The 21,330-nt window shown below is 37.7% G+C and overlaps 1 protein-coding gene across 1 annotated transcript; it reads right to left on the minus strand.

Moving 5' to 3' along the window:
- Positions 1-13: 13 nt before the first annotated feature.
- On the minus strand, positions 14-19,062 carry LOC125229331 (organic cation transporter protein-like). The gene is made up of 8 exons (XM_048134146.1): positions 18,645-19,062; positions 15,754-15,982; positions 13,098-13,182; positions 11,891-12,061; positions 3,212-3,404; positions 2,052-2,500; positions 907-1,088; positions 14-411 (listed from the first exon to the last, which is right to left on the minus strand). The coding sequence occupies exons 1-8, from the start codon at positions 18,890-18,892 to the stop codon at positions 256-258; spliced, it is 1,713 nt and encodes a 570-aa protein (XP_047990103.1). The 5' UTR covers positions 18,893-19,062; the 3' UTR covers positions 14-255.
- Between the last annotated feature and the right edge of the window lie 2,268 nt (positions 19,063-21,330).

A 21,330-nucleotide genomic window follows, 5' to 3' on the forward strand; every position in this document is an offset into this window, starting at 1 on the left:
TTATTAAAAGATGGTTTTGAAGAAAAAGTCATGGAACGTATTTTTTTTTTTATTCATATAAAAATATTTTTAATAAATAACTGTAGGTACTAAAATACCTAATTACTTTACCACAGTCTTTACTCAATACATATTTAACTACAAAAATATTTTAAACTATAAGATCACTGGAAATCTTAACTATCCATGGTTAATTTTGAATTATCATGAGCTCAATTTTGGCACAGCCCTCTGCGCACTTAGATTAGTCGGATCCTATGCAGATTCCTTCTTTCCTATGTTATCAGCTTCATCCATGGTGTCAGGTAGCGTGGTGCCGAGCGTCTCCGGAGTGACGAAGACCAGTGCCCCAGATACAAGTGCAAAGCAGCCGAACAGCACGAAAGGGAACTTATCAAATGTTGAGTCAGCCTGCAAAAAAGATTAAGGTTTAGTTCAGGCAAAGAGGAATAAGTAAGGGAAGAGTTGTAACACCATACATCAGTAAATGCGGGTTATTTGTATAGGCATAGTTATAGTGACATCTAGCGACAATCACGCGTCAATCACGCTTCAAATAGCGTGAATTATCAGTACCACTACTCGATTAATAATTGTTTTTAACCCCCGACGCAAAAACGAAGGGGTGTTATAAGTTTGACGTGTCTGTCTGTCTGTCTGTCTGTCTGTATGTCTGTCTGTCTGTTTGTCTGTCTGTCTGTGTGTGTGTCTGTCTGTGGCATGTAGCTCCCGAACGGATGAACCGATTTAGATTTGGTTTTTTTTTGTCTGAAAGCTGAGTTAGTAGGGAGTGTTTTTAGCCATGTTTCATGAAAATCGGTCTACTATGTCGCAGTAGGGGTTTTTTTTCAAAATTTTAATGTTGTGGTTAGGTTAGTTTTATTTGTATTTTGGTTATAATCTTACCATAGCTGGCGTGAGAGGAGCCAAGATGGACCCGATCCTCCCGATCATAGAGGAGAAAGCGAACAGACTGTGGCGGTACTTGGTGGGGTACAGCTCGGCTGTGTACACGTATATCGCTGTCATTACCATGGCGATGGCGTACTTGCCGATCAGGTACACTGTGAGGGATAGGCCGTAGTAATCTGAAAAATGCAATTTTTTTAGCAAAATCCTTATGATCCTATATGGCTCCCTAAGAACTAAATTTATGCCACGTCCTAACCACTTAATGAGGATTAAAAAGTTCCAAAATTTTATCTTAGATAAAGAATAATATCAGACCGCAGTATTCTGAAAAATGCATTTTATTAGCAAAATTCTTATGTTTCGTTATGGTTCCCCAAAAACTTCACATCGTAACACATCGTAGCTAACTTAACTTGCGAGGGGGCTGAAAACGAAGTTAAACAGATTCGTAGTAGGTACAGACTGCACAGCGGCGATAAAATCGCACAAAAAAGAAGACCGCAAAAATATCGGACATCGGACACAATCTTATTTTTAGATCCATAAGAGCGTGTCCGAGATGGGATACCCCCATTTGCCAGAATTTCATTTGCCATAATTTTATTTGCCATCCTATTCAATAATCATAATATTGTTTCTCATAACATCTTATGCCATAATCATTGTTTACTATATTAATATAGTGCCAGAAACTTTGTTTCCCATAAAGTCAATTTCCATAATATGCTTTGGCAGAATCGAAAACTACTATACTACTAGAAGGACTATAGAGAATGAAACTGCTATCAGAAAGTAGGTTAGGTTAGGTTAGAACTGTGAACCTCTGGAAAAACTGCTATCAGAAAGTAGGTTAGGTTAGGTAATAATATGGGCAACAATTAATATGGCAATAATTGCTTATGGCGTTTGAATATTCTATGAAACCATATTATTGCACTTAATAATATGGCTAACAAATAATATGGCAGGCATTGTATGATTATGGAAGGTAATATTCGGATAAACAACGAGTATGTCATATGATTTTTATGGTAAACAAATCATTCGGGCAAATGAAATTCAGGCAAGTTAGATTCGGGCAAATGAATATTATGTTAAATGACTGTCGGGCAAACAATAGACAACCACAGATAACTTACCATCGGGCATGAAGACATAAGCCGCCTGGCAAGCAGCACACACCCAGAACGCCAGAATCAGCACCGGCTTTCTCCCAATCTTCCCCATCAGGAACATTGACGTCCAATACCCAGGTATCTCCACAGCCGCCACAGCAATATAGTTCACGTACCGGTTCCCTGACATGTTCACTGCGTTAATCGATAAACCGTAGTATATAAATGTGTTCGTCACCCACCACACAGGCGAGACTATGCAGCGGATCAAGATCTGCTTATGTCTGAACACTTGAACTATCAACCACGGCTCATTAGCTTTTTCGAGTTCTTCTGTAGCTTTTTTTCTCTTCTCTTCTTCAGCAGATTCTCTCAAAGCTTGTAAAGACTTGTCGGATAGGCGCCCTCCGTTTACCCTCGCGGCCGTTTTAAGAACAGCTTCGGATTCTTCGTAGCGTCCTTTGCTCATGTACCTATTTAGGGAATAATATTCAATGAGACTTATATTGACCGGGATATAGACCGTGATTACCTTTTATCCCGTCCAATATACCCCGGTCTATATCCCGGTCAATATAAGTCTAATGAAAATAACCGTGAATCATTCAAAACTCTTAATATTCAATGAGATTTAATTATTACTCTTTCATACTTTTTTTTATAAATATTATAGGACATTCTTACACAGATTGACTGAGGCCCACGGTAAGCTCAAGAAGGCTTGTGTTGTGGGTACTCAGACAACGATATATATAATATATAAATACTTATATACGTAGAAAACATCCATGACTCAGGAACAAATATCTGTGCTCATCACACAACTAAATGCCCTTACCGGGATTCGAACCCGGGACCGCGGCGCAGCAGGCAGGTTCACTGCCGACTGCGCCAGACCGGTCGTTAATTATTAATCTTACCTTTTTCTAAACAATTTCATATGTTTTCTCTGAAGAAGAACGAGGTAAGTATTAGAAAGCTATAATATATTGTATTGAAATGAAACTATACAGAACCTAGTCTATTAATATTATTTGATGAATACTCTTGCATGTTAAATTGTATTTTGTTCTTTAATGCATGTTAATTAAAATATATAATGTTGTAAAAAGAAGTGGCCCGCTGAGTTTCTTGGTCACATAGTGGATACCTTCCTCGAACAGGGGGCGCTGAAATGATCTTACCAGCGAACGGACTCGGGGATAATCCAGAAGTAGAAGAGCGTGATGAACATAGGGCTGTAGATGACTTGCGTGAGGCGGCGCCAGTCGTGGACGGCCCAGGCGAGCAGCCCGCAGCAGATGTTGCCGATGCAGAAGAAGGTGTTCATGGCGGCGCCACCTGCTACGCGCAGTCGGGGGCCCAGCAGCTCCATCACTGTAGAAGAAACAACACAAACGAATGAGGAGGCACACTCAAAGGTTACGACAGAGTGCGCCACCTTATAAGTCCATTGCACAGATAAAGAATTTCATACGTGAGAGCGAGAAGATGATATTTTTTCTCTCTCTCACACATATGAATGACAGTGACATGCCTAGGCACTTGCACAGGCGCCGCCTGGCGGGATAAAATGTCAGTGTGCCTCCTCATTAATATCAGTTGAAAATAATTATTCTTTTGTCTTTTATTATTTAATATTTGTGTGGCAATAGCAAAGCATATAAGTTTGTGGTTGACGAATCTAATTATATGTATATCTACTAGCTTTTGGCCGCAGCTTCGCTCGCGTTAGAAAGAGACGAAAAGTAGCCTACGTTACTCTCCGTCCCTTCAACTATCTCCACTTAAAAAAATCACGACATTGCGTCGCTCCGTTTTGCCGTGAAGAACGGACACACAAACAGACACACACACTTTCCCATTTATAATATTAAGTGCGGATCTATGATCTATCTATCATTAACAATTCTTCGAGCAAATTTAATTGATCGCCTGCAGTTGAGTAAAACCAAGTAAAACTGAAAAATATCCATAATGAGAAATGAGGACAGATATTACAAAACTTTGTAAATTATACCTGCCTCTTCCTCTATCTTACGATAACGATAGAAATTAAAATGAGGTGTGTACGTAGTTTATGTTATAGTATAGTATAGACATAGAGTTAAGTTTGCATGCCACATTGTATAGACAGTCTTAATACAGTCGTCTACGGAATCGTACATGTGTTTCATTTAATCGGCTCCACACCACATGGCGACCGTGACATCGTTTTACGCGAGCGCCGCCGCGACGAGGGCGCCTGACATCAGCATTTTTAGTCGTGTGAATATATAATTAACAGTGAGACGCGAGCAAATGCACAAGTGATTGCACGAGGGACATAATTAAATTACCAAGTGAAATACACTAAATAAAAATTTAATAAATAACATGGGTAACAGCTACAGCAAACAGGAGGAGAAAGAGGTCGTTATAACCCAAAATGCGGTTGGATCAAACGACGCAACAGGCACAAACGAGCATACTAGAATAAATAACGTTCTTATAACCGTGTTGTTCGTGGTTTTGGCTCTCATCGTTTGCTGCGGACTGTACAAGTTCTTAAAGAAAGCACATGAAAAATATGTGCAGAAAGCAGTGAGGCGAGAAGTATGGACACGTCTGCAGACCAGGCTGTCAATGAAGAGGTCGACGCCAACCACAGACGAGGCGGAGGAAGGTGTTTAAGCAGAGCACGGGAGACGGAAGGACAGAGGATGAACTTTAACGTGATTACGCGCGTGTGAAGTGAAAAGTGTGAAAGTTTCTGTACGTCAAAGTGATGTCAAGGGTATGGATTTAGATTTAAAAAATATATACGATAAGTTAGAAAAAATAAGAGTTGATCTACGAAAATTAGGTGAGGTTAAACGGCAACAAAAGCTAGGTTTAGAAAAAATCAATGATGCGCAATTAATATATGAGGACTATAAACAGATAATTGCATCTCTTCATGTCGATGACCTGTCAAAAGAATGTGTAAGTTCGGAATTATTGTGCGAGAAAATAGACGAAGTTTATAATAAAATTTTACAGTATAAAGCTATAGAAAGTGTATCCGTAAAACCAACTACAATGGCGAAACAATTTGAAATACGAGAAGCTAATAGCATAATCCCAATTTTAGATGATAAAGAGGAAACTGTCGAAAGAATGATAGCAGGAATAGAAATGTTAGATGACATGTTAACAGATAGTAGCGAAAAGAAATTGCTGATTTCTTTTGTTCTAAAAACACGACTCAACAAAATTGCACAGTTAAAACTTAAGTCTAAATATGACACCGCTACCCAACTAGTAGCCGATATAAAAAAATATTTGCTACCCAAGAAATCCGCAAACTCTCTTTTGCTACAGTTAAATAATATATCACAAAAGGATATGTCTATTGTCCAATACGGTGATAAAATAGAGGAGTTGTTCATTGGTCTAACGATAGCGCAAGCCGACGGGAAATCGGCCGCTTGTGATATTTTAAGACCAATCAACGAGTCCCTGGCCATAAAAAAATTTACAGATGGGTTGAGAAACCGCCGTCTCAGTACCATTCTAGCTGCAAGAGAATACACTGAGCTGAAGGAGGCCGTCAGAGCGGCCCAGGATGAAGAGCTGGCACGACCCCAGCACGAGCCCGTAATCATGAATGTGAACCGCGGCTACACGCGAGGTACACAGCAGCCCCAGCGCTACGCCTGGCGCGGGCGCGGGACGAGCTACCAGTATAATCGAGCTCGAGCCTACCAAAACACATGGACCCGCTACTCCACAAATAGAGGTACTGTCCCTAGCAATAATTTCCATAGGGGTCGCGGACAACGTGCGATTTTTAGGGGACATAGCGGAACTCGAGCGAGCCGTGGACGCCGAGGGAACGTGTATACATGTACACACGAACCGCAGACCTCCCACGATACAACAAGAGACGAGACAGACAGAATACAGTTTTTTCGATCATAAAGTTTTAACCATATGTGACGGATTAGACTACATAAATTTCACCGCCGGTAGCAAAAATCTTGTTCTCATGATTGACAATGGCGCACGTATATCAATTCTACAACAAAGTAAAGTTCCCATAGAATCACGGATATATGAGAAGAGTACTATAATATCAGGCGTTGGCGGTAGTATCATAAGTACACATGTTGCTGACGTGACTTTAAACTACGGTAATACAATATCATTTGTACATAGATTTCATATATTGCAGGATCATGATATGCCATGTCATGCGAACGGTGTTCTCGGACTTGACTTTATGAGAACTTATAGTGCAATTATAGACCTTACGACTGACGAACTCACTTTACACCGTGGGAACGAAAGGTGTGTGTTACAAATACAAAGAGGCAGCGATAGCGAAACTTTTTGTCATTACCGGCTAGAAGTGAATCATCACATTTAATTAAAGTAAAATCATTCGATTTAGGAAAAGTTTATGTCGTAAACTCAAGGAAATTAGCCGAAAATATATTTTTAGCGGGGAGTATAAGTAAAGTTAAGCAGGGTAGAATACCGGTACGAATTTTAAACACAGGGAACGAAGATATAAAGTTACCTATTTTCGAACCCGTTTTGGAAAGTTTGGATAATTATGATATTTGCAATTTTAAAAAATCAGAAAATGGGCTAGAAAGAGTGAAAAGGTTACTGTCGTTAATAAAGTTCAATCATTTAAATGACACAGATCGTAAACTAATAGAGTCAATATGTGCAAAATACGCCGACGTTTTTTACTTGGACGGTGACAAGTTAGGAACTACCAATATATTGAGCCAAAGCATCATTTTGAAACCAAACACTAAACCCATTTATACAAAACCTTATAGGATACCAGCGTCAATGAAGTCAGAAATTAATAAACAGGTCGAACAAATGATCAAAGATGATATAATAGAGGAATCGAATAGCGACTGGAATAGTCCCATACTTTTAGTACCTAAAAAATCTGAAGACAATAACAAAAAGTGGAGATTAGTCATAGACTACCGAAAAGTAAATAATGTTATTCAAGACGATAAATTCCCCCTCCCAAATATTTTAGATATTTTAGATTCCCTATCCGGTGCAATATATTTTAGTCATCTTGATTTACAACAGTCTTACTACCAAACATCCTTGAATGAGGATAGCAGAAATATCACTTCATTTTCAACAAGCCAAGGTCAATTCCGCATGAAAAGACTCCCCATGGGCCTAAAACTGAGTGCAAGTGCATTTTCACGTGTAATGTCAATAGCAATGTCAGGCCTTTCTTACGAAAAGTGCTTTGTATATATGGACGACCTAATTGTTTTCGGTAGAAATATGGACCAGCATAATAGAAACTTAACTGATGTATTGGAGAGATTACGGAAAGTTAACCTTAAAATTAACCCACAAAAATGCGAATTCCTGAAAAAACAGTTACTATATTTAGGACACATAGTTTCAGCAGAAGGTGTGTTACCCGATCCACAGAAAACAAAAGTTTTAGAAAATTACCCAACACCATCCAACAGTGACGAGGTTAGACGCTTCGTAGCGTTTTGCAATTACTACCGAAGATTTATCCCAAATTTCGCAGAGATAACACTACCATTAAACAAATTATGTAGGAAAAATGTAGAATTTAAATGGACAGACGAATGCCAAAATGCCTTTAGCAAATTAAAAACAAAACTCATAACACCGCCAATTTTACAATACCCAGATTTTTCCCCAGATAATGAATATATTTTACAAACTGACGCATCTGCAAGGTCAATCGGTTCTGTACTTTGTAACAAAGATATGAGACCTATAGCTTACGCTAGCAGGCCCTTGAATAAGGCCGAGTTAAATTACCCAGTCATTCAGAAAGAGCTTTTAGCAATTACTTGGAGTATTCGCTATTTTAGACCTTATTTGTTCGGAAAACAGTTTACAATCATGACGGATCACAAGCCACTTCTGTATCTTTATAGCATGAAAGACCCATCAAGCAGGTTGATAAAGCTTATAATTCAATTGGAGGAATATAATTATAAAATAGTATACATAAAGGGAAAAACAAACGTTGCAGCGGATGCATTAAGTCGAATTACAATTACATCGGACGAGTTAAAAAGTATGGGCGAGCAAGTTACTGTTATGACGAGAGCACAGAGTAGAAAGTTAATACAAAGTAATACACCAAGTGATGACATACGTGGTAATCTTAGTACATCCGAGAATTCAAGGCCTGATCAACCAAGAATTGCGGAAATATTAAGAAAACCTAATAACTGCATAGAAATGTTGTTTGAATCTGAAGAAGAGTTAAGAAAGTTAAGAAAAAAGAATTAATTACAAGAGAAAAAGATTGTTTTGCGTACGCCGAGAGTAAATTACGTCTTTACATAAACCTTAACTATATGTCACACTTCACGCGAGCCGTATTTGTGAATATGTTAAGTGATTTTTGTAAACAAATAAAAGTAGACGAGTTATGTATAGTAAAAGATATTAAAAACGCGTTATTCATAAAAACTTTGTTAAATGAAATAAAGTCGATTAAAAATTGGTCCGGACCAAGAATAAAAATACTAGGAAATATAATAAGAATAGATGACAAGGATGAGAGACGAGTTATCATTAACGACTATCATTTACTACCAACGAGCGGACATGCCGGCGTTCGCCGAATGGTAAGTAACATACAATCTAAATATTATTGGCCGAGTTTAGAGAGTGATGTTAGAAACTTCGTGAAAAAATGCAGTAAATGCCAAGTAACGAAACACTCTAAAAACATACGACAACCAATGGCTATCACAACTACAGCAGCGTCAGCATTCGAGAAATTATACCTCGATATCCTAGGACCGCTGGACACGGACACTGAAGGTAACAAGTACATCCTAACGCTGCAATGTGAGTTAAGCAAATATATTGAAGCTTACCCATTGCAACGTAAGGATGCAGTTAGTGTAGCAAGAGCCTTAGTGAATAACTTTATATTAAGATACGGGATTCCCGACGCGATGTCGACAGACCGCGGGGCGGAGTTCATGTCAGCTACTATGGATGAAGTGTGTAAGTTGTTAGGAATAAATAAGTTTAATTCGACCGCGTATCACCACCAATCCATAGGTGCGTTGGAAAACATGCACAAACACCTAGCTGCGTTTATGCGAGCTCAGTGCGATGGACATCCCGATACGTGGAGCCACTGGTTACCGTTCTGGTGTTTCGCTTTTAATACAACAATAAATTCAGCCACAAATTATTCCCCATTTGAGTTGGTTTTCGGAAAAAAGTGTAAAACTCCTAGTAATCTGATTAAAGCTGTTGAACCTATATATAACCCTGATAATTATGCATTGGAACTGAAATATAGACTACAGTTAGCTCATAAAGACGCTAAGGAAAATTTGTTAAGAACTAAAGAGTTGCGAAAATGTTACTATGATAAGTTAGTAAATTCGGTTACTTATAAAAAGGGTGATCTGGTTTTAGTTAAATCTGAAACCGGCAAAAAATTCGATAACCTTTTTAAAGGACCTTATAAAGTAATCGAGGATACTGGAATAAATGTTAAGTTAGAATTAGATGACAAGGTTGATCTTGTTCATAAAAATAGGACTAAGCCTTTCAATATGTGACAATAGGTCATACATTATTGCTTATACGATTTTTTTTTAACATTGTATTGTTAAATACCTAATGATGTAACAACTAGAATTGTAGTAGCTTACAGTATAATTACATTGATTTAATATTAAGGAAAAGTATTTCCACTCGTAATACGAGTAATACATAATGAAGCTCATGTCCTTTTATTGTGTGTTTAAAAAAAAATTGAAATGTATACATTCAATTTATTTTTTTCAACCACCCCCCAGATGAGGTGTGTACGTAGTTTATGTTATAGTATAGTATAGACATAGAGTTAAGTTTGCATGCCACATTGTATAGACAGTCTTAATACAGTCGTCTACGGAATCGTACATGTGTTTCATTTAATCGGCTCCACACCACATATTGAGTGCCTATACAGATAAATTTCTGTTTGGTTACCTATTAGGTATCTAAAGTAACCGGGTATAGTCAACAGCAAAAGAAACTGATGAATTAGGGTCCCAAAACAATATATAAAATAATTTAAGTCAAATGTTACTGACTATTATAGTTTATTAGAAGTAAATGTATACATAAAGTGTCATAAGTAAGTGATCACATTTATTTTGATTCTACAAAATTAAGTGACATGCCATTCAAGCTGTCAAAGTAATTGTTGAGTGTTGTTATAAAATACAGATTTATGCGACACCTCGGAGTACAAGTCAGATGTTCGGTCTATATCGGTTACATTCGTGAGACAAACGTGAGACACGACTATGACACCTCTCACGTCCGCTAAAGTTTGAAATAAGGTTACATATGATTTTTGGCTAAATTGAAAATAAATCCTTTTTTACCGAACTTTCATTCGGAATATTTTGACAATATAGGCGGCACACTCATAAGTTATGACTGATGGATTTCATACGTGAGAGCGAGAAGATGATATGTTTTCTCTCTCTCACACATATGAATGACAGTGACATGCCTAGACACTTGCACAGGCGCCGAATGGCGGGATAAATTATCAGTGTGCCCTACTCATTCGACTGATATGACATTGTGTATCATTATATCGATTTGAAACATTGACTTGTCACTTCGTTTCTGTATCTCGGTGTTGTTATGATCATTTTCTTTTGACTAATTAAAACATCATTTTAAACTGACACGTTGGTATAACTTGTTACATCTAGCACTAGCACTAGAAGATGTTTTGAAACGTTGATTTTGATCACTCACTTTTGACGTTGACTGTACAACAGGAACCCTTTTGATATGGTGCGACTCTGGCCGTCTGTCTGTCTGTCATATTTCTAAATATCTTAAGAACTGTTCTACTTATGTTATCGATTTGTTTTTAACATCTACGAATTGGGAGTGTTATTATAGTGCTAACACATGACCGTACGAGGACCCTGCCGCACCAGTCATCCAATTACTATTCTGTAATTGGGAGCGAGAAAGAGTTATTATTTTCTAGCTCCCACGTACATCAATTTCAGTACTTCTTGTACTGAGACTGACTGAAATACGAGTACCATGACATTCGTACGTTTCGCAGACAGAAGCGGATTAGTAGGAAATCTAAAATGAAGAAACATTATACTATAATTCTTAGCTAAAATTAGAATTTCGATAAAACAACAAAATGTCTGTCTTTAAACTTAGAAAAATATTTTTTCATTTTAAAATGTATTTCATTAAATATACGTACAAAGAACCTAAAATTGTTGTTACCTTATATTTTAAACATCATTTGGCGGAAAAAAATCATTGGACTGGCAACATTTATAAGAAATGGCGGACAACGAAAATTTCAATTTTAGTATTTACTATTTCTTAAAAATATCACCTTAAACTCTATATTTTCACGTGGAATGTAATATCGGGCGGGTTCTTTTTTATTATATGTTGTGTTATAACATCCATTCTCGACACAAACTACCATATTACTCGCAAATTAATTTTTTTTCGGGAGATGTTTCTAGAACGACTTTAAATTGAGTACTGCGAGGGCCGTTCGGATACAATCACACAAGTGCGAAAAAAATTCGCACTTGGCATGGCTTCACTAGGATGTTCGGAAACACTATCTGGTGTTATAATTAATCTGAGCTCCCAACTAACTCAGCTTTCAGACAAAAAAAACTAAATCCAAATCGGTTCATCCGTTCGGGAGCTACGATGCCACAGACAGACACACACATAGACAGACAGACAAACAGATAAACAGACAGACAGACAGACACGTCAAACTTATAATACCCCGTCGTTTTTGAGGCGTGAATATAATTATGTATGTATATACTTACCAAGAATATAGGCACAGGAGAACACTCCAGACCCCAAGGTGGCTTCAAGGAACTGCAGAAGGGTGAAGGGAATATAGGAGTTGACCCAGGACCGGACTAGTCCCAGGATAGCGCGGCTGATTGCGTTCAGGGCTAAAGATGTGCGCCGGCCCCATCGGTCTGATATGAAACCTGTGTAGAACATAATCGTAATAAATTTTAACTTCTGATTAGCAGAAACGTCTGCATCGATTGCAGACGTTTCTGCTAATCAGAAGTTAAAATTTAGCATGGTTAGCGCATCGTAACTGGTGAATTTCCAATATGACTTGGAACTCCGGTTGCCGTTTAAGAAGTTTAACACTCTTACGGTAGATGTCGCTACGGGTCCCATTGACCTTAGTAGTGGAAAATTTCGCTGGCTTGGTTGAAGTCTTGGTGGCTCAGTTGGCAGAGCGCTGGAGTATCGATCCAGAGGCCGTGAGTTCAAGTCTCACCCAAGGCAGACATTTTCCACTTTTAAAAAAAAATATTATCGTAATAGTTTTTTTTTTCATGAAATGTTCTATACTGTTTGCTAGTTATATTATACTAGTCCTATATCAATAGATAATTTATTATAACATAATAAAACATTAGGGACATAAAATTATCTTACAATAAAACTAAACTATTAAATCTAAAATTAAACTTAAAATAAAATAAAATAAAAGAATTAAATTAAACTAAATAAATCTAAAATTAAACTAAAGTAAATCTAAAAACGGCCCCTGTGGCATAATACCGAAGACGCTGGCAGCATTTCCTCGCTGGATTGTCAAGCTAAATGGTAATAGTAGATGACATACCTAGATCAGTAAAATAAGAAAAGTCTCAGATCACGTCATCATGCTCTTTGCATTATCCCGGCATTTTCCACGGCTCATGAGAGCCTGGGGGTCCGCTTTGACCACTAATCCCAAAATTTGCCATACGAAAGCGACTGCCATTCGACCTTCCAATCCCGAAGGGTAACTAGGCCTTATTGGAATTAGTCGGGTTTCCTCACGATGTTTTCCTTCACCGAAAAGCGACTGGCAAATATTAAATAACATTTCGCACACACGTTCCGAAAAACTCATTGGTATGAGCCGGGGTTCGAACCCGCGACCTCCGGATTGAAAGCCGTACGCTCTTAGCGCTAGGCCACCAGCGCTTGAAAAGAGATATGGGAGGATGTGTTACGCACCTGTTATTGGCAGAGCTGTAAGTGTGCCGAATGTGTGGGCGGAGCCGATGAAAGCTCTCTGCCACTCCTCACACGCCAGTCCAAACTGAAAAACATGACGTTCAAAATTACATTTTCAGTACAGAAGGTGTATTTTGCAAAGTGGCTCCTTTCTTGACGAAACTTCAGAGGGCCATCAGTAATGAAAAAACACGATACACGTGCGAAAAGGTCGTGTCGATTTAAAAAACTCCCTTCGGTCGTTTTAATTTATTGCCACTCGTTTCGAATTTCCACTTTTCCGAACTTGTATCGTATTTACTATTTCATGAGTAAGTAGCGATGCACCGAAAAAGAGTTTCCAAAATTGCTAATGTTCTCATGAAAGTCCCCGGTTCTTTGCAGATTTATTGCCAAGGATCAAAATTATATGGAACTAGTTTTTGCCTACGTTTTGGCTTCGCTCGCGTTAGAATAAAGAGACAAAAAGTAGCCTCTGTCACTCTCCATCCCTTCAACTATCTCCACTTAAAAAATCACGTCAATTCGTCTCTCCGTTTTGCCGTGAAAGACGGACAAACAAACAGACACACACACTTTCCCATTTATAATATTAGTATGGATTTTATGAGTTGTCAATAAATGCTAACTCAAACATCAAATAAAGCGATCGTCAATTGTTAAAAACATTGCATTATAAGTACACCCTAAAATTAAAGAGAATGTTCTCAATGGCAAATTGCATGACAATCTTCTCATGAAAAAATTACGGTAATTCATGGTTTTTTTGGGAATGTTAGCAACTAGTACAGTCAACAACACAGCTGTAAATACAGACAAAGGCAATAAAGTTCTGTTACATACATCTTTTTAGCAATTTGTCTGCATTCACAGCTGTGTTGTTGACAGTACATTGCTAACCGTAGGCCGTTTATGTTATCTTTCCACGTAATAAAATTAACGATATCAATTAAAAAATCGATCTACTTCATCGAAACAGATAGCTTGTTATGAAAACATTGGATTTTATTTTGTATTTACAGCGTTTTTTCTTTACCTACATACATACTTAACTAGGTACAAACATAATTGCATTGCAATAAGATAACGAAACAATTTTGTCGCATTTTTTTACGTATTCGTAAGTAGTAATCGTGAATTAGTCTATAAAACGATAATAATTTAGCAAACTAGTCAATGTTATTATTTTATTGGAGTAATAACTTTTTTGAATAAATACTTAAGGGTGCTTTCAAGAAAAACGTCAAAATAATGTAACATTGATAGTTTTAGTCGGTGAAATACTACACTTTCCATTATCTAGTAGATATATTTAATTGAAGTTTCAATTAAAGCATTATCTTGATTCTTATCAGACGAGATTTTTGAAAACTAGCTCACTAAATTAAATATGATTTTTTCTCGCATGCTTAGAAAAATCCCCGTATAGCGTTGAATTAGTCGATCTTATTTGTAAAATTTGGACAATTTTGAATACTGAAACTAGTAAATTTATAATACGTATATCCTGTACTACAATCTTCTCAGACTACATTTTCATTATAAGGTTTTGAAAAAGAGTAAACGAGGCTAAGACGAATTCAATTTTTTTCAGAATTTACCTAAAATTAAGTAACAATTTCTTTGAAAATCGGATGTATATTCGAAGTTATTTTTGTACAAAAATAATCTGCAACGTTTACTTATTTATTTATCGTATGGCATATATACACTCAACGTCACTGGATTACAATTATAAAATGGACACTTGAGTAAATTTAATTAAATTTTTGCCGTTGCCAGGTACGCTACTGCTTCGTCCGACAAGGTTTTAAAGTCGTCTATGTGACCTGTGTATTTAGTTAGGGGGCATTCCAGAACGATGTGGTTGATAGTCTGGTCAGGGTGCCCACAGTTGCAGGCAGGAGAGGAGCAACGTTTACTAAAATTACTCTTATACCTCATAATCTCAGTGATTATAAATTTCTATTATATATGTTTGGCAATTTTTTGTAAACGAGCCTTCACCGTCACAATTATTACCACTTCTGGACATTTTCTCATACTTTGTTCTACCAAGTAGAAAAAGTCCTATAATATGTTATATATTTGTAACCTACTAGAAAGTAAAGCCCTTTAATTTGATACCTCACACGGTATGATTAAGCGCTCGGTTTCGATTTCACTATTTTTCACATGAAAGCCCTCTTAATTATGCATCCACTTAGATAGATGTTTTTTAATTCTCGTCACTGAGACGAACGTGTAAATATTTGTAGGTATTTAGCTATTTTCCGGTAAGGTACAGCAGGACAAATGTAACTGATCCATTTTTTCCATGTTTTACAATGTTTGCATTATTTAAATAGAGTGTCCACCGTTTATTATATGGTAGGCGTGTTAAGTGGATACATAGAATTCAACATCATAGTGTAATAATGGAAAAAATGGATAAGTTACAATTGCCCCCCAGTCGAGATTTGTCCCGCTGTAAGGTCAAAACCCTAACCCTTCGTAGGTAAGCGACACGTCAAATTAGATTTTAAAGTGACCATGACATGTGAAACATTAGATTAAAATTCACACGCACGGATCCGTGTCTTAGCAAATTTAGCATACTTACGACGGGTTAAACGTCGGCAAGCCAGTTAACTAAAAGTTACTCAAAGTTACTCACATCATACACAACAGTATCCGTTTTCTCATACACATACGCCTCACAATCGACGAGCGTGTTCCTGTCGAACAGACTGGCAGGGCAGGTGGCACTGTTACTGGCGGCGGAAGCGTTGGCAAAACGTTGACAACCGTCAAAAGAACTGCCGGACGCTGGGACGGCGTTCAGGATCCAGGAGGGAGAGAATTCGGCCGGCTGCTCGGTGGACTCGCATTCGGGAATCAGGCATCTGGGAAATTTTGTGATTATAAAGATGCCGTTTCAATTCCATCTTCTTTCAGCCCCTTCATTGCCAAGAGTGGGATTGTTTATTTAGGCAGACTTGCCTGGCCCAGCTGGCGAGAGTTTATTAAGAGGAACAGGAACATAAACATATCCTGGTGTCAACACCCGAGTGTGACCTACTTGCATGGCGATGGACGGATGTGTGTACTGTATGCCTGAGATTTTGTGAGGTGATGGATAAGAGGGAGTCTAGTGTTTTTAAAGTGTTTTAATTTTATTTTTTGTTTTTTCTACTCCCGTGTTGTTATTCGTCATTTACGGTGTCGTGCATAGATCGTTAAAACTGTCACGTAGCGACACCTAGTGAGTATCAGTGTTACTAACGTGGTATGTAATTTTGTACTTTTATGATTTTATTTTTCTAATAAATAAATAATATGTTCTAGTTAAATTAATAAAATTACATTCCTATACTTTCAGTCTATTTTATAGTTTCAGCATAAAGGTTTTGTTCATCTAGTTTATTCATGACTTTTTGGCTAGTTACCTCTATGGTGGGGAATTTGAATTTGGATAGAGAAAGAACAAATGAATGGGAGATGGAAAATTCTGGACGTGAAGAAAAGGCGCTTTCTTACTAAATATGTGCAGAAATTAATTTTATAAGATAATAATGATGTTTATTGGCATATGCATCTCGAGGAAGTTTATAGATGCATAATAAGGAAAAGTTTTAATTTGGTGTTTTGGAAATGCATAGTTCCAACATCGAGGACAGGAGCAATAGGTCCTCAGACTACCGGCACTACAGCTGTTGCTGATATGCGTTGGCGTTTCGGTGGTTGTGCCGTTTAGTCTAAAGTTAAAGTTTAGTTTTAATTTCGAAGTGCAAAACTTCATCCTATCCAATAAGTATTCAGTGCAATAATATTTTATGCAATAGTTGTGTATTTGTTATTTTAATAAAAATTAAAACTGATTGGTTTTGCTTGCTTTTTTTGAGTTTTTTGTTTGCTTCCTCGCTTTAGTGTGGTGAGTCATTCGGCAACAAAGTTCGTTTAACTCTTATTCCTTGAAACCCTCGCAACGCTCAAGATTCCAATTTTGAACTCAACTCTGGGATCTTTCGCTTGCTCATGTCTCAATATTGGAACAAGAGGTAAACCAAAAACATTGGCACTTTAAAAGAGAACGGTAAATCACTGTACCTACATCCATTGATCAGATCCATATTAACCATTTTTGAATATTCTATCTAGTGACACTAGACATAATCATTAGATCCAATTAAGATTAAAATATTTTGATATATCTATTAAGACTAAATGTTCTCATTAGATCCATTTAATTAAACAGCAGATCAATCGAGAAAAAAATGTCTCAGTAGATACTATGGATCTAGTCAATGGATCTCCTGAGAATGATCCATGGCGTCTTAATAACAATTTTCAGTACAGATGGTGTTTTTTTTACGCACTAGTGCGAGAAGTGGTTCATTATATGGCAGGTCGAAACTTCGGAGGTCCATCTGTACTGAAAAACGTCGTTCGATACACGTGCGAAAAGGGAATTCGTAACTCGTGTCGATTTAAAACACTCCCTTCGGTCGTGTTTTAATTTATCGCCACTCGTTTCGAACTTCCTCTTTTTCGCACTTGTATCGAAATGTACTATTTCGGCTTCGCCACAAATTGTTACCCACGCCACTCGTCTTTTTTGACCTCCTTTAAACGCCTGTTGCATAAAATACTATTATGTACTTATAGTATGTCATTGTATCGTTTAACAGTGTATTAGTCTTGTAACCGTGTAAATGTTAAATACCTAAATGAAATGAAATGAAATAACAAGGTAAAAACACGAAAAATCTTATTACCGATCTACTTTACAAACGGATTTAATAAATAAGAATTCATACGAAACATAGATAAACATGATTGGCTTTGTTTTGACAATGTGTTTATTATCAATTTTGTGCGATATTATTAATTATGCACTTTTATATATCCTAAAGAATGTTTAAGTTGGTTCAATTGCGAACCCCGAGCCCGACTCGCACCAATGAGTTTTTCGGGATTTATGTGAGAAATACATACATACATACAACATACATACAATCACGCCTGTATCCCATACAGGGGTAGGCAGAGCACATGAAACCACCAAAGCTTCAGTGCCACTCTTGGCAAGTAAGGGGCTGAAAGAAAATTAAACTGTGACATTGCAGTGACAGGTTGCCAGCCTCTCGCCTACGCCACAATTTAACCCATATCCCACAGTCGCCTTCTACGACACCCACGGGAAGAAAGGGGGTGGTGAAATTCTTAACCCGTCACCACACAGGCAGAAATGAGAAATGTCATTTGATATTTGCCAGTCGCTTTTCGGTGAAGGAAAACATCGTGAGGAAACCGGACTAATTCCAATAAGGCCTAGTTTACCCTTCGGGTTGGAAGGTCAGATGGCAGTCGCTTTCGTAAAAACTAGTGCCTAAGCCAAATATTGGGATTAGGTGTCAAAGCGGACCCGAGGCTCCCATGAGCCATGGCAAATGCCTGGATAACGCAAGGATAATGGATGTTTAGGTTGGTTCAATGAAATAGTTAGAGCTTCTATATTTCTCAAACCAAAAACCTAACTCCTCTAATAAAAACATTAAAACCAACCTGGTATTAATCCTCCCAGTAGTGAACACATATTCACTGGACGCTATCCCACTAAATATGACGACCAGCGCCGCCAGCACAATGGTTCTGACCTGGAACCACCCGAACTGTCCAATCTCTTCCACCAGTATCTTATCCAGGTCTACTCCGATCTTCGTCCCATCTTCCTTTACGAAGGCGTTTTCATCTTCAGTTGCAGTCGTTAAAACCTTTCTTATATCTACACCATTCTTTGAACCTACTTCCATTTTTAATCCACTATGTTATTTTTTGTTTTGCGTTTCTGTTTAACCGACTTCTTCTTCACCCAGGAGAAGAATCTTGGGTTCGTGATTTTTTTTTTTATTTCTTTTGACAGTAGACCGTGATGGTCCGCCTCAAGTTGGTGAGTAACCCATAAAGCGTTTTTATAAAGCCATTGATAAAGCGATTGTGATTAGTTTGTGGAGCAATAATCATTAATGTAAGTAATAATCTATATTTATTTACATCACTGCACCTGTCTCGCAAAACGGACTTGCAAGTCATGGCGGTACAAAGATCAAATTATCATTGTAATGAATTATCTATACTTACTCAGATAAAAATGTTTTTCTCAAACATGCAATGAAATATTGTCTTTACGTTCCTTAAAATGGGCTGGGAAGTATCGCTTTTTGGGCGCAACAACTCGAGAGGACTGTAAAGGGAGTAACTTTTTTTTATAAAATATTGTCCTTTAGAGCATTTTTTTAGGGTTCCGTAGTCAACTAGGAACCCTTATAGTTTCGCCATGTCTGTCTGTCCGTCCGTCCGTCCGTCCGTCCGTCCGTCCGTCCGCGGATAATCTCAGTAACCGTAAGCACTAGAAAGCTGAAATTTGGTACCAATATGTATATCAATCACGCCAACAAAGTGCAAAAATAAAAAATGGGAAAAAATGTTTTATTACGGTACCCCCCCTACATGCAAAGTGGGGGCTGATATTTTTTTTCTTTCCAACCCCAACGTGTGATATATTATTGGATAGGTATTTAAAAATGAATAAGGGTTTACTAAAATCATTTTTTGATAATATTAATAGTTTCGGAAATAATCGCTCTTAAAGGAAAAAAAAGTGCGTCCCCCCCCTCTAACTTTTGAACCATATGTTTAAAAAATATGAAAAAAATCACCAAAGTAGAACTTTGTAAAGACTTTCTAGGAAAATTGTTTTGAACTTGATAGGTTCAGTAGTTTTTGAGAAAAATACGAAAAACTACGGAACCCTACACTGAGCGTGGCCCGACACGCTCTTGGCCGGTTTTTTATTTTATTTCATTGTATGTTTGAGAAAAGCACTATACATGCCTCGGCGTGAAAACGGATTCCCGGCCTCGTATCCCTATCTGGCCTCGCTCGCACGCTCGCTCGGCCGTATATACCCACTTGGCCGGAAATCCTCATTTTCCCGGCCTCTGATGTAATGTACTATTGTCACGTAGCGACACCTAGTGGTATGTAATTTTGTACTTTTATGATTTTATTTTTTTCTTATAAATAAATAAATAATATGTTCTAGTTAAATTAATAAAATTACACTCCTATACTTTCAGTCTATTTTAAAGTTTCAGCATAAAGGTTTTGTTCATCTAGTTTATTCAGGACTTTTTGGCTAGTTACCTCTATGGTGGGGAATTTGAATTTGGATAGAGAAAGGACAAATGAATGGGGAGATGGAAAATTCTGGACGTGAAGAAAAGGCGTTTTCTGACTAAATATGTACAGAAATTAATTTTATAAGATAATAATAATGTTCATTGGCATGGAATGCATATATATGCATATCGAGGAAGTTTATAGATGCATAGTAAGGGAAAGTTTTAATTTGGTGTTTTGGAAATGTATAGTTCCAACATCGAGGACAGGAGCAATAGGTCCTGACTACCGGCACTACAGCTGTTGCTGATATGCGTTGGAGTTTCGGTGGTTGTGCTGAGACCTAATAATTTTAATGCTTGTCTGCTGAAGTATTTTCCGGGGAGGAGAATGTTCATACTTCACTAATGAATCCGGAGCCGGGAACCGAGTGTTTTTTCGGGGACTTCAGCGATAGCAGGTACCTATTGTGTTGGTTTATCCAATATCTCGGTATAACGATTGACTCACATTTACGCTGGCACCACCACATACACAATTTAACTAGTAAAATCCGCAAACTTATATACGTTTTTAAGAACATAAGATCTGTGGTCGGACAGCAGGCAATTAAAACGATATACTTTGCACTTGCGCAATCCGTCCTAACTTATTGTGTCGGAGTCTGGGGTGGTGCACACAAGACAACTCTTTTGCGTTTAGAACGGGCTCAACGAGCGGTCTTAAAAGTAATGTCCAAGAAACCCTTCTTATTTCCAACAGTTCAGCTCTACCGTGACAGTAACTTCCTAACGGTAAGAGGCTTATTTATTCGCCAGGTGATAAGTAGGAAGCATAAAACTCTACCATTTAACCCAGAACTAACACGTAACAGGCGACGTTCGGACCGTGTCTGTGTGGTGCACCATTTTCGACTGAAGCACTCTGGCCGTCATTTTCACTATCTGAGTCCAAAATTATATAATCGGGTTAATAAAATTATAAATCTTCCTGGTTGATGACCTTAACCTATGAGAAATTAGAGGATCTTGTCAAATAAAATATTTTGTGTAATGATTAATCCATCACA

This window comes from Leguminivora glycinivorella, chromosome 9 (assembly GCF_023078275.1).
Source record: "Leguminivora glycinivorella isolate SPB_JAAS2020 chromosome 9, LegGlyc_1.1, whole genome shotgun sequence".
Lineage (NCBI taxonomy): Eukaryota > Metazoa > Arthropoda > Insecta > Lepidoptera > Tortricidae > Leguminivora > Leguminivora glycinivorella.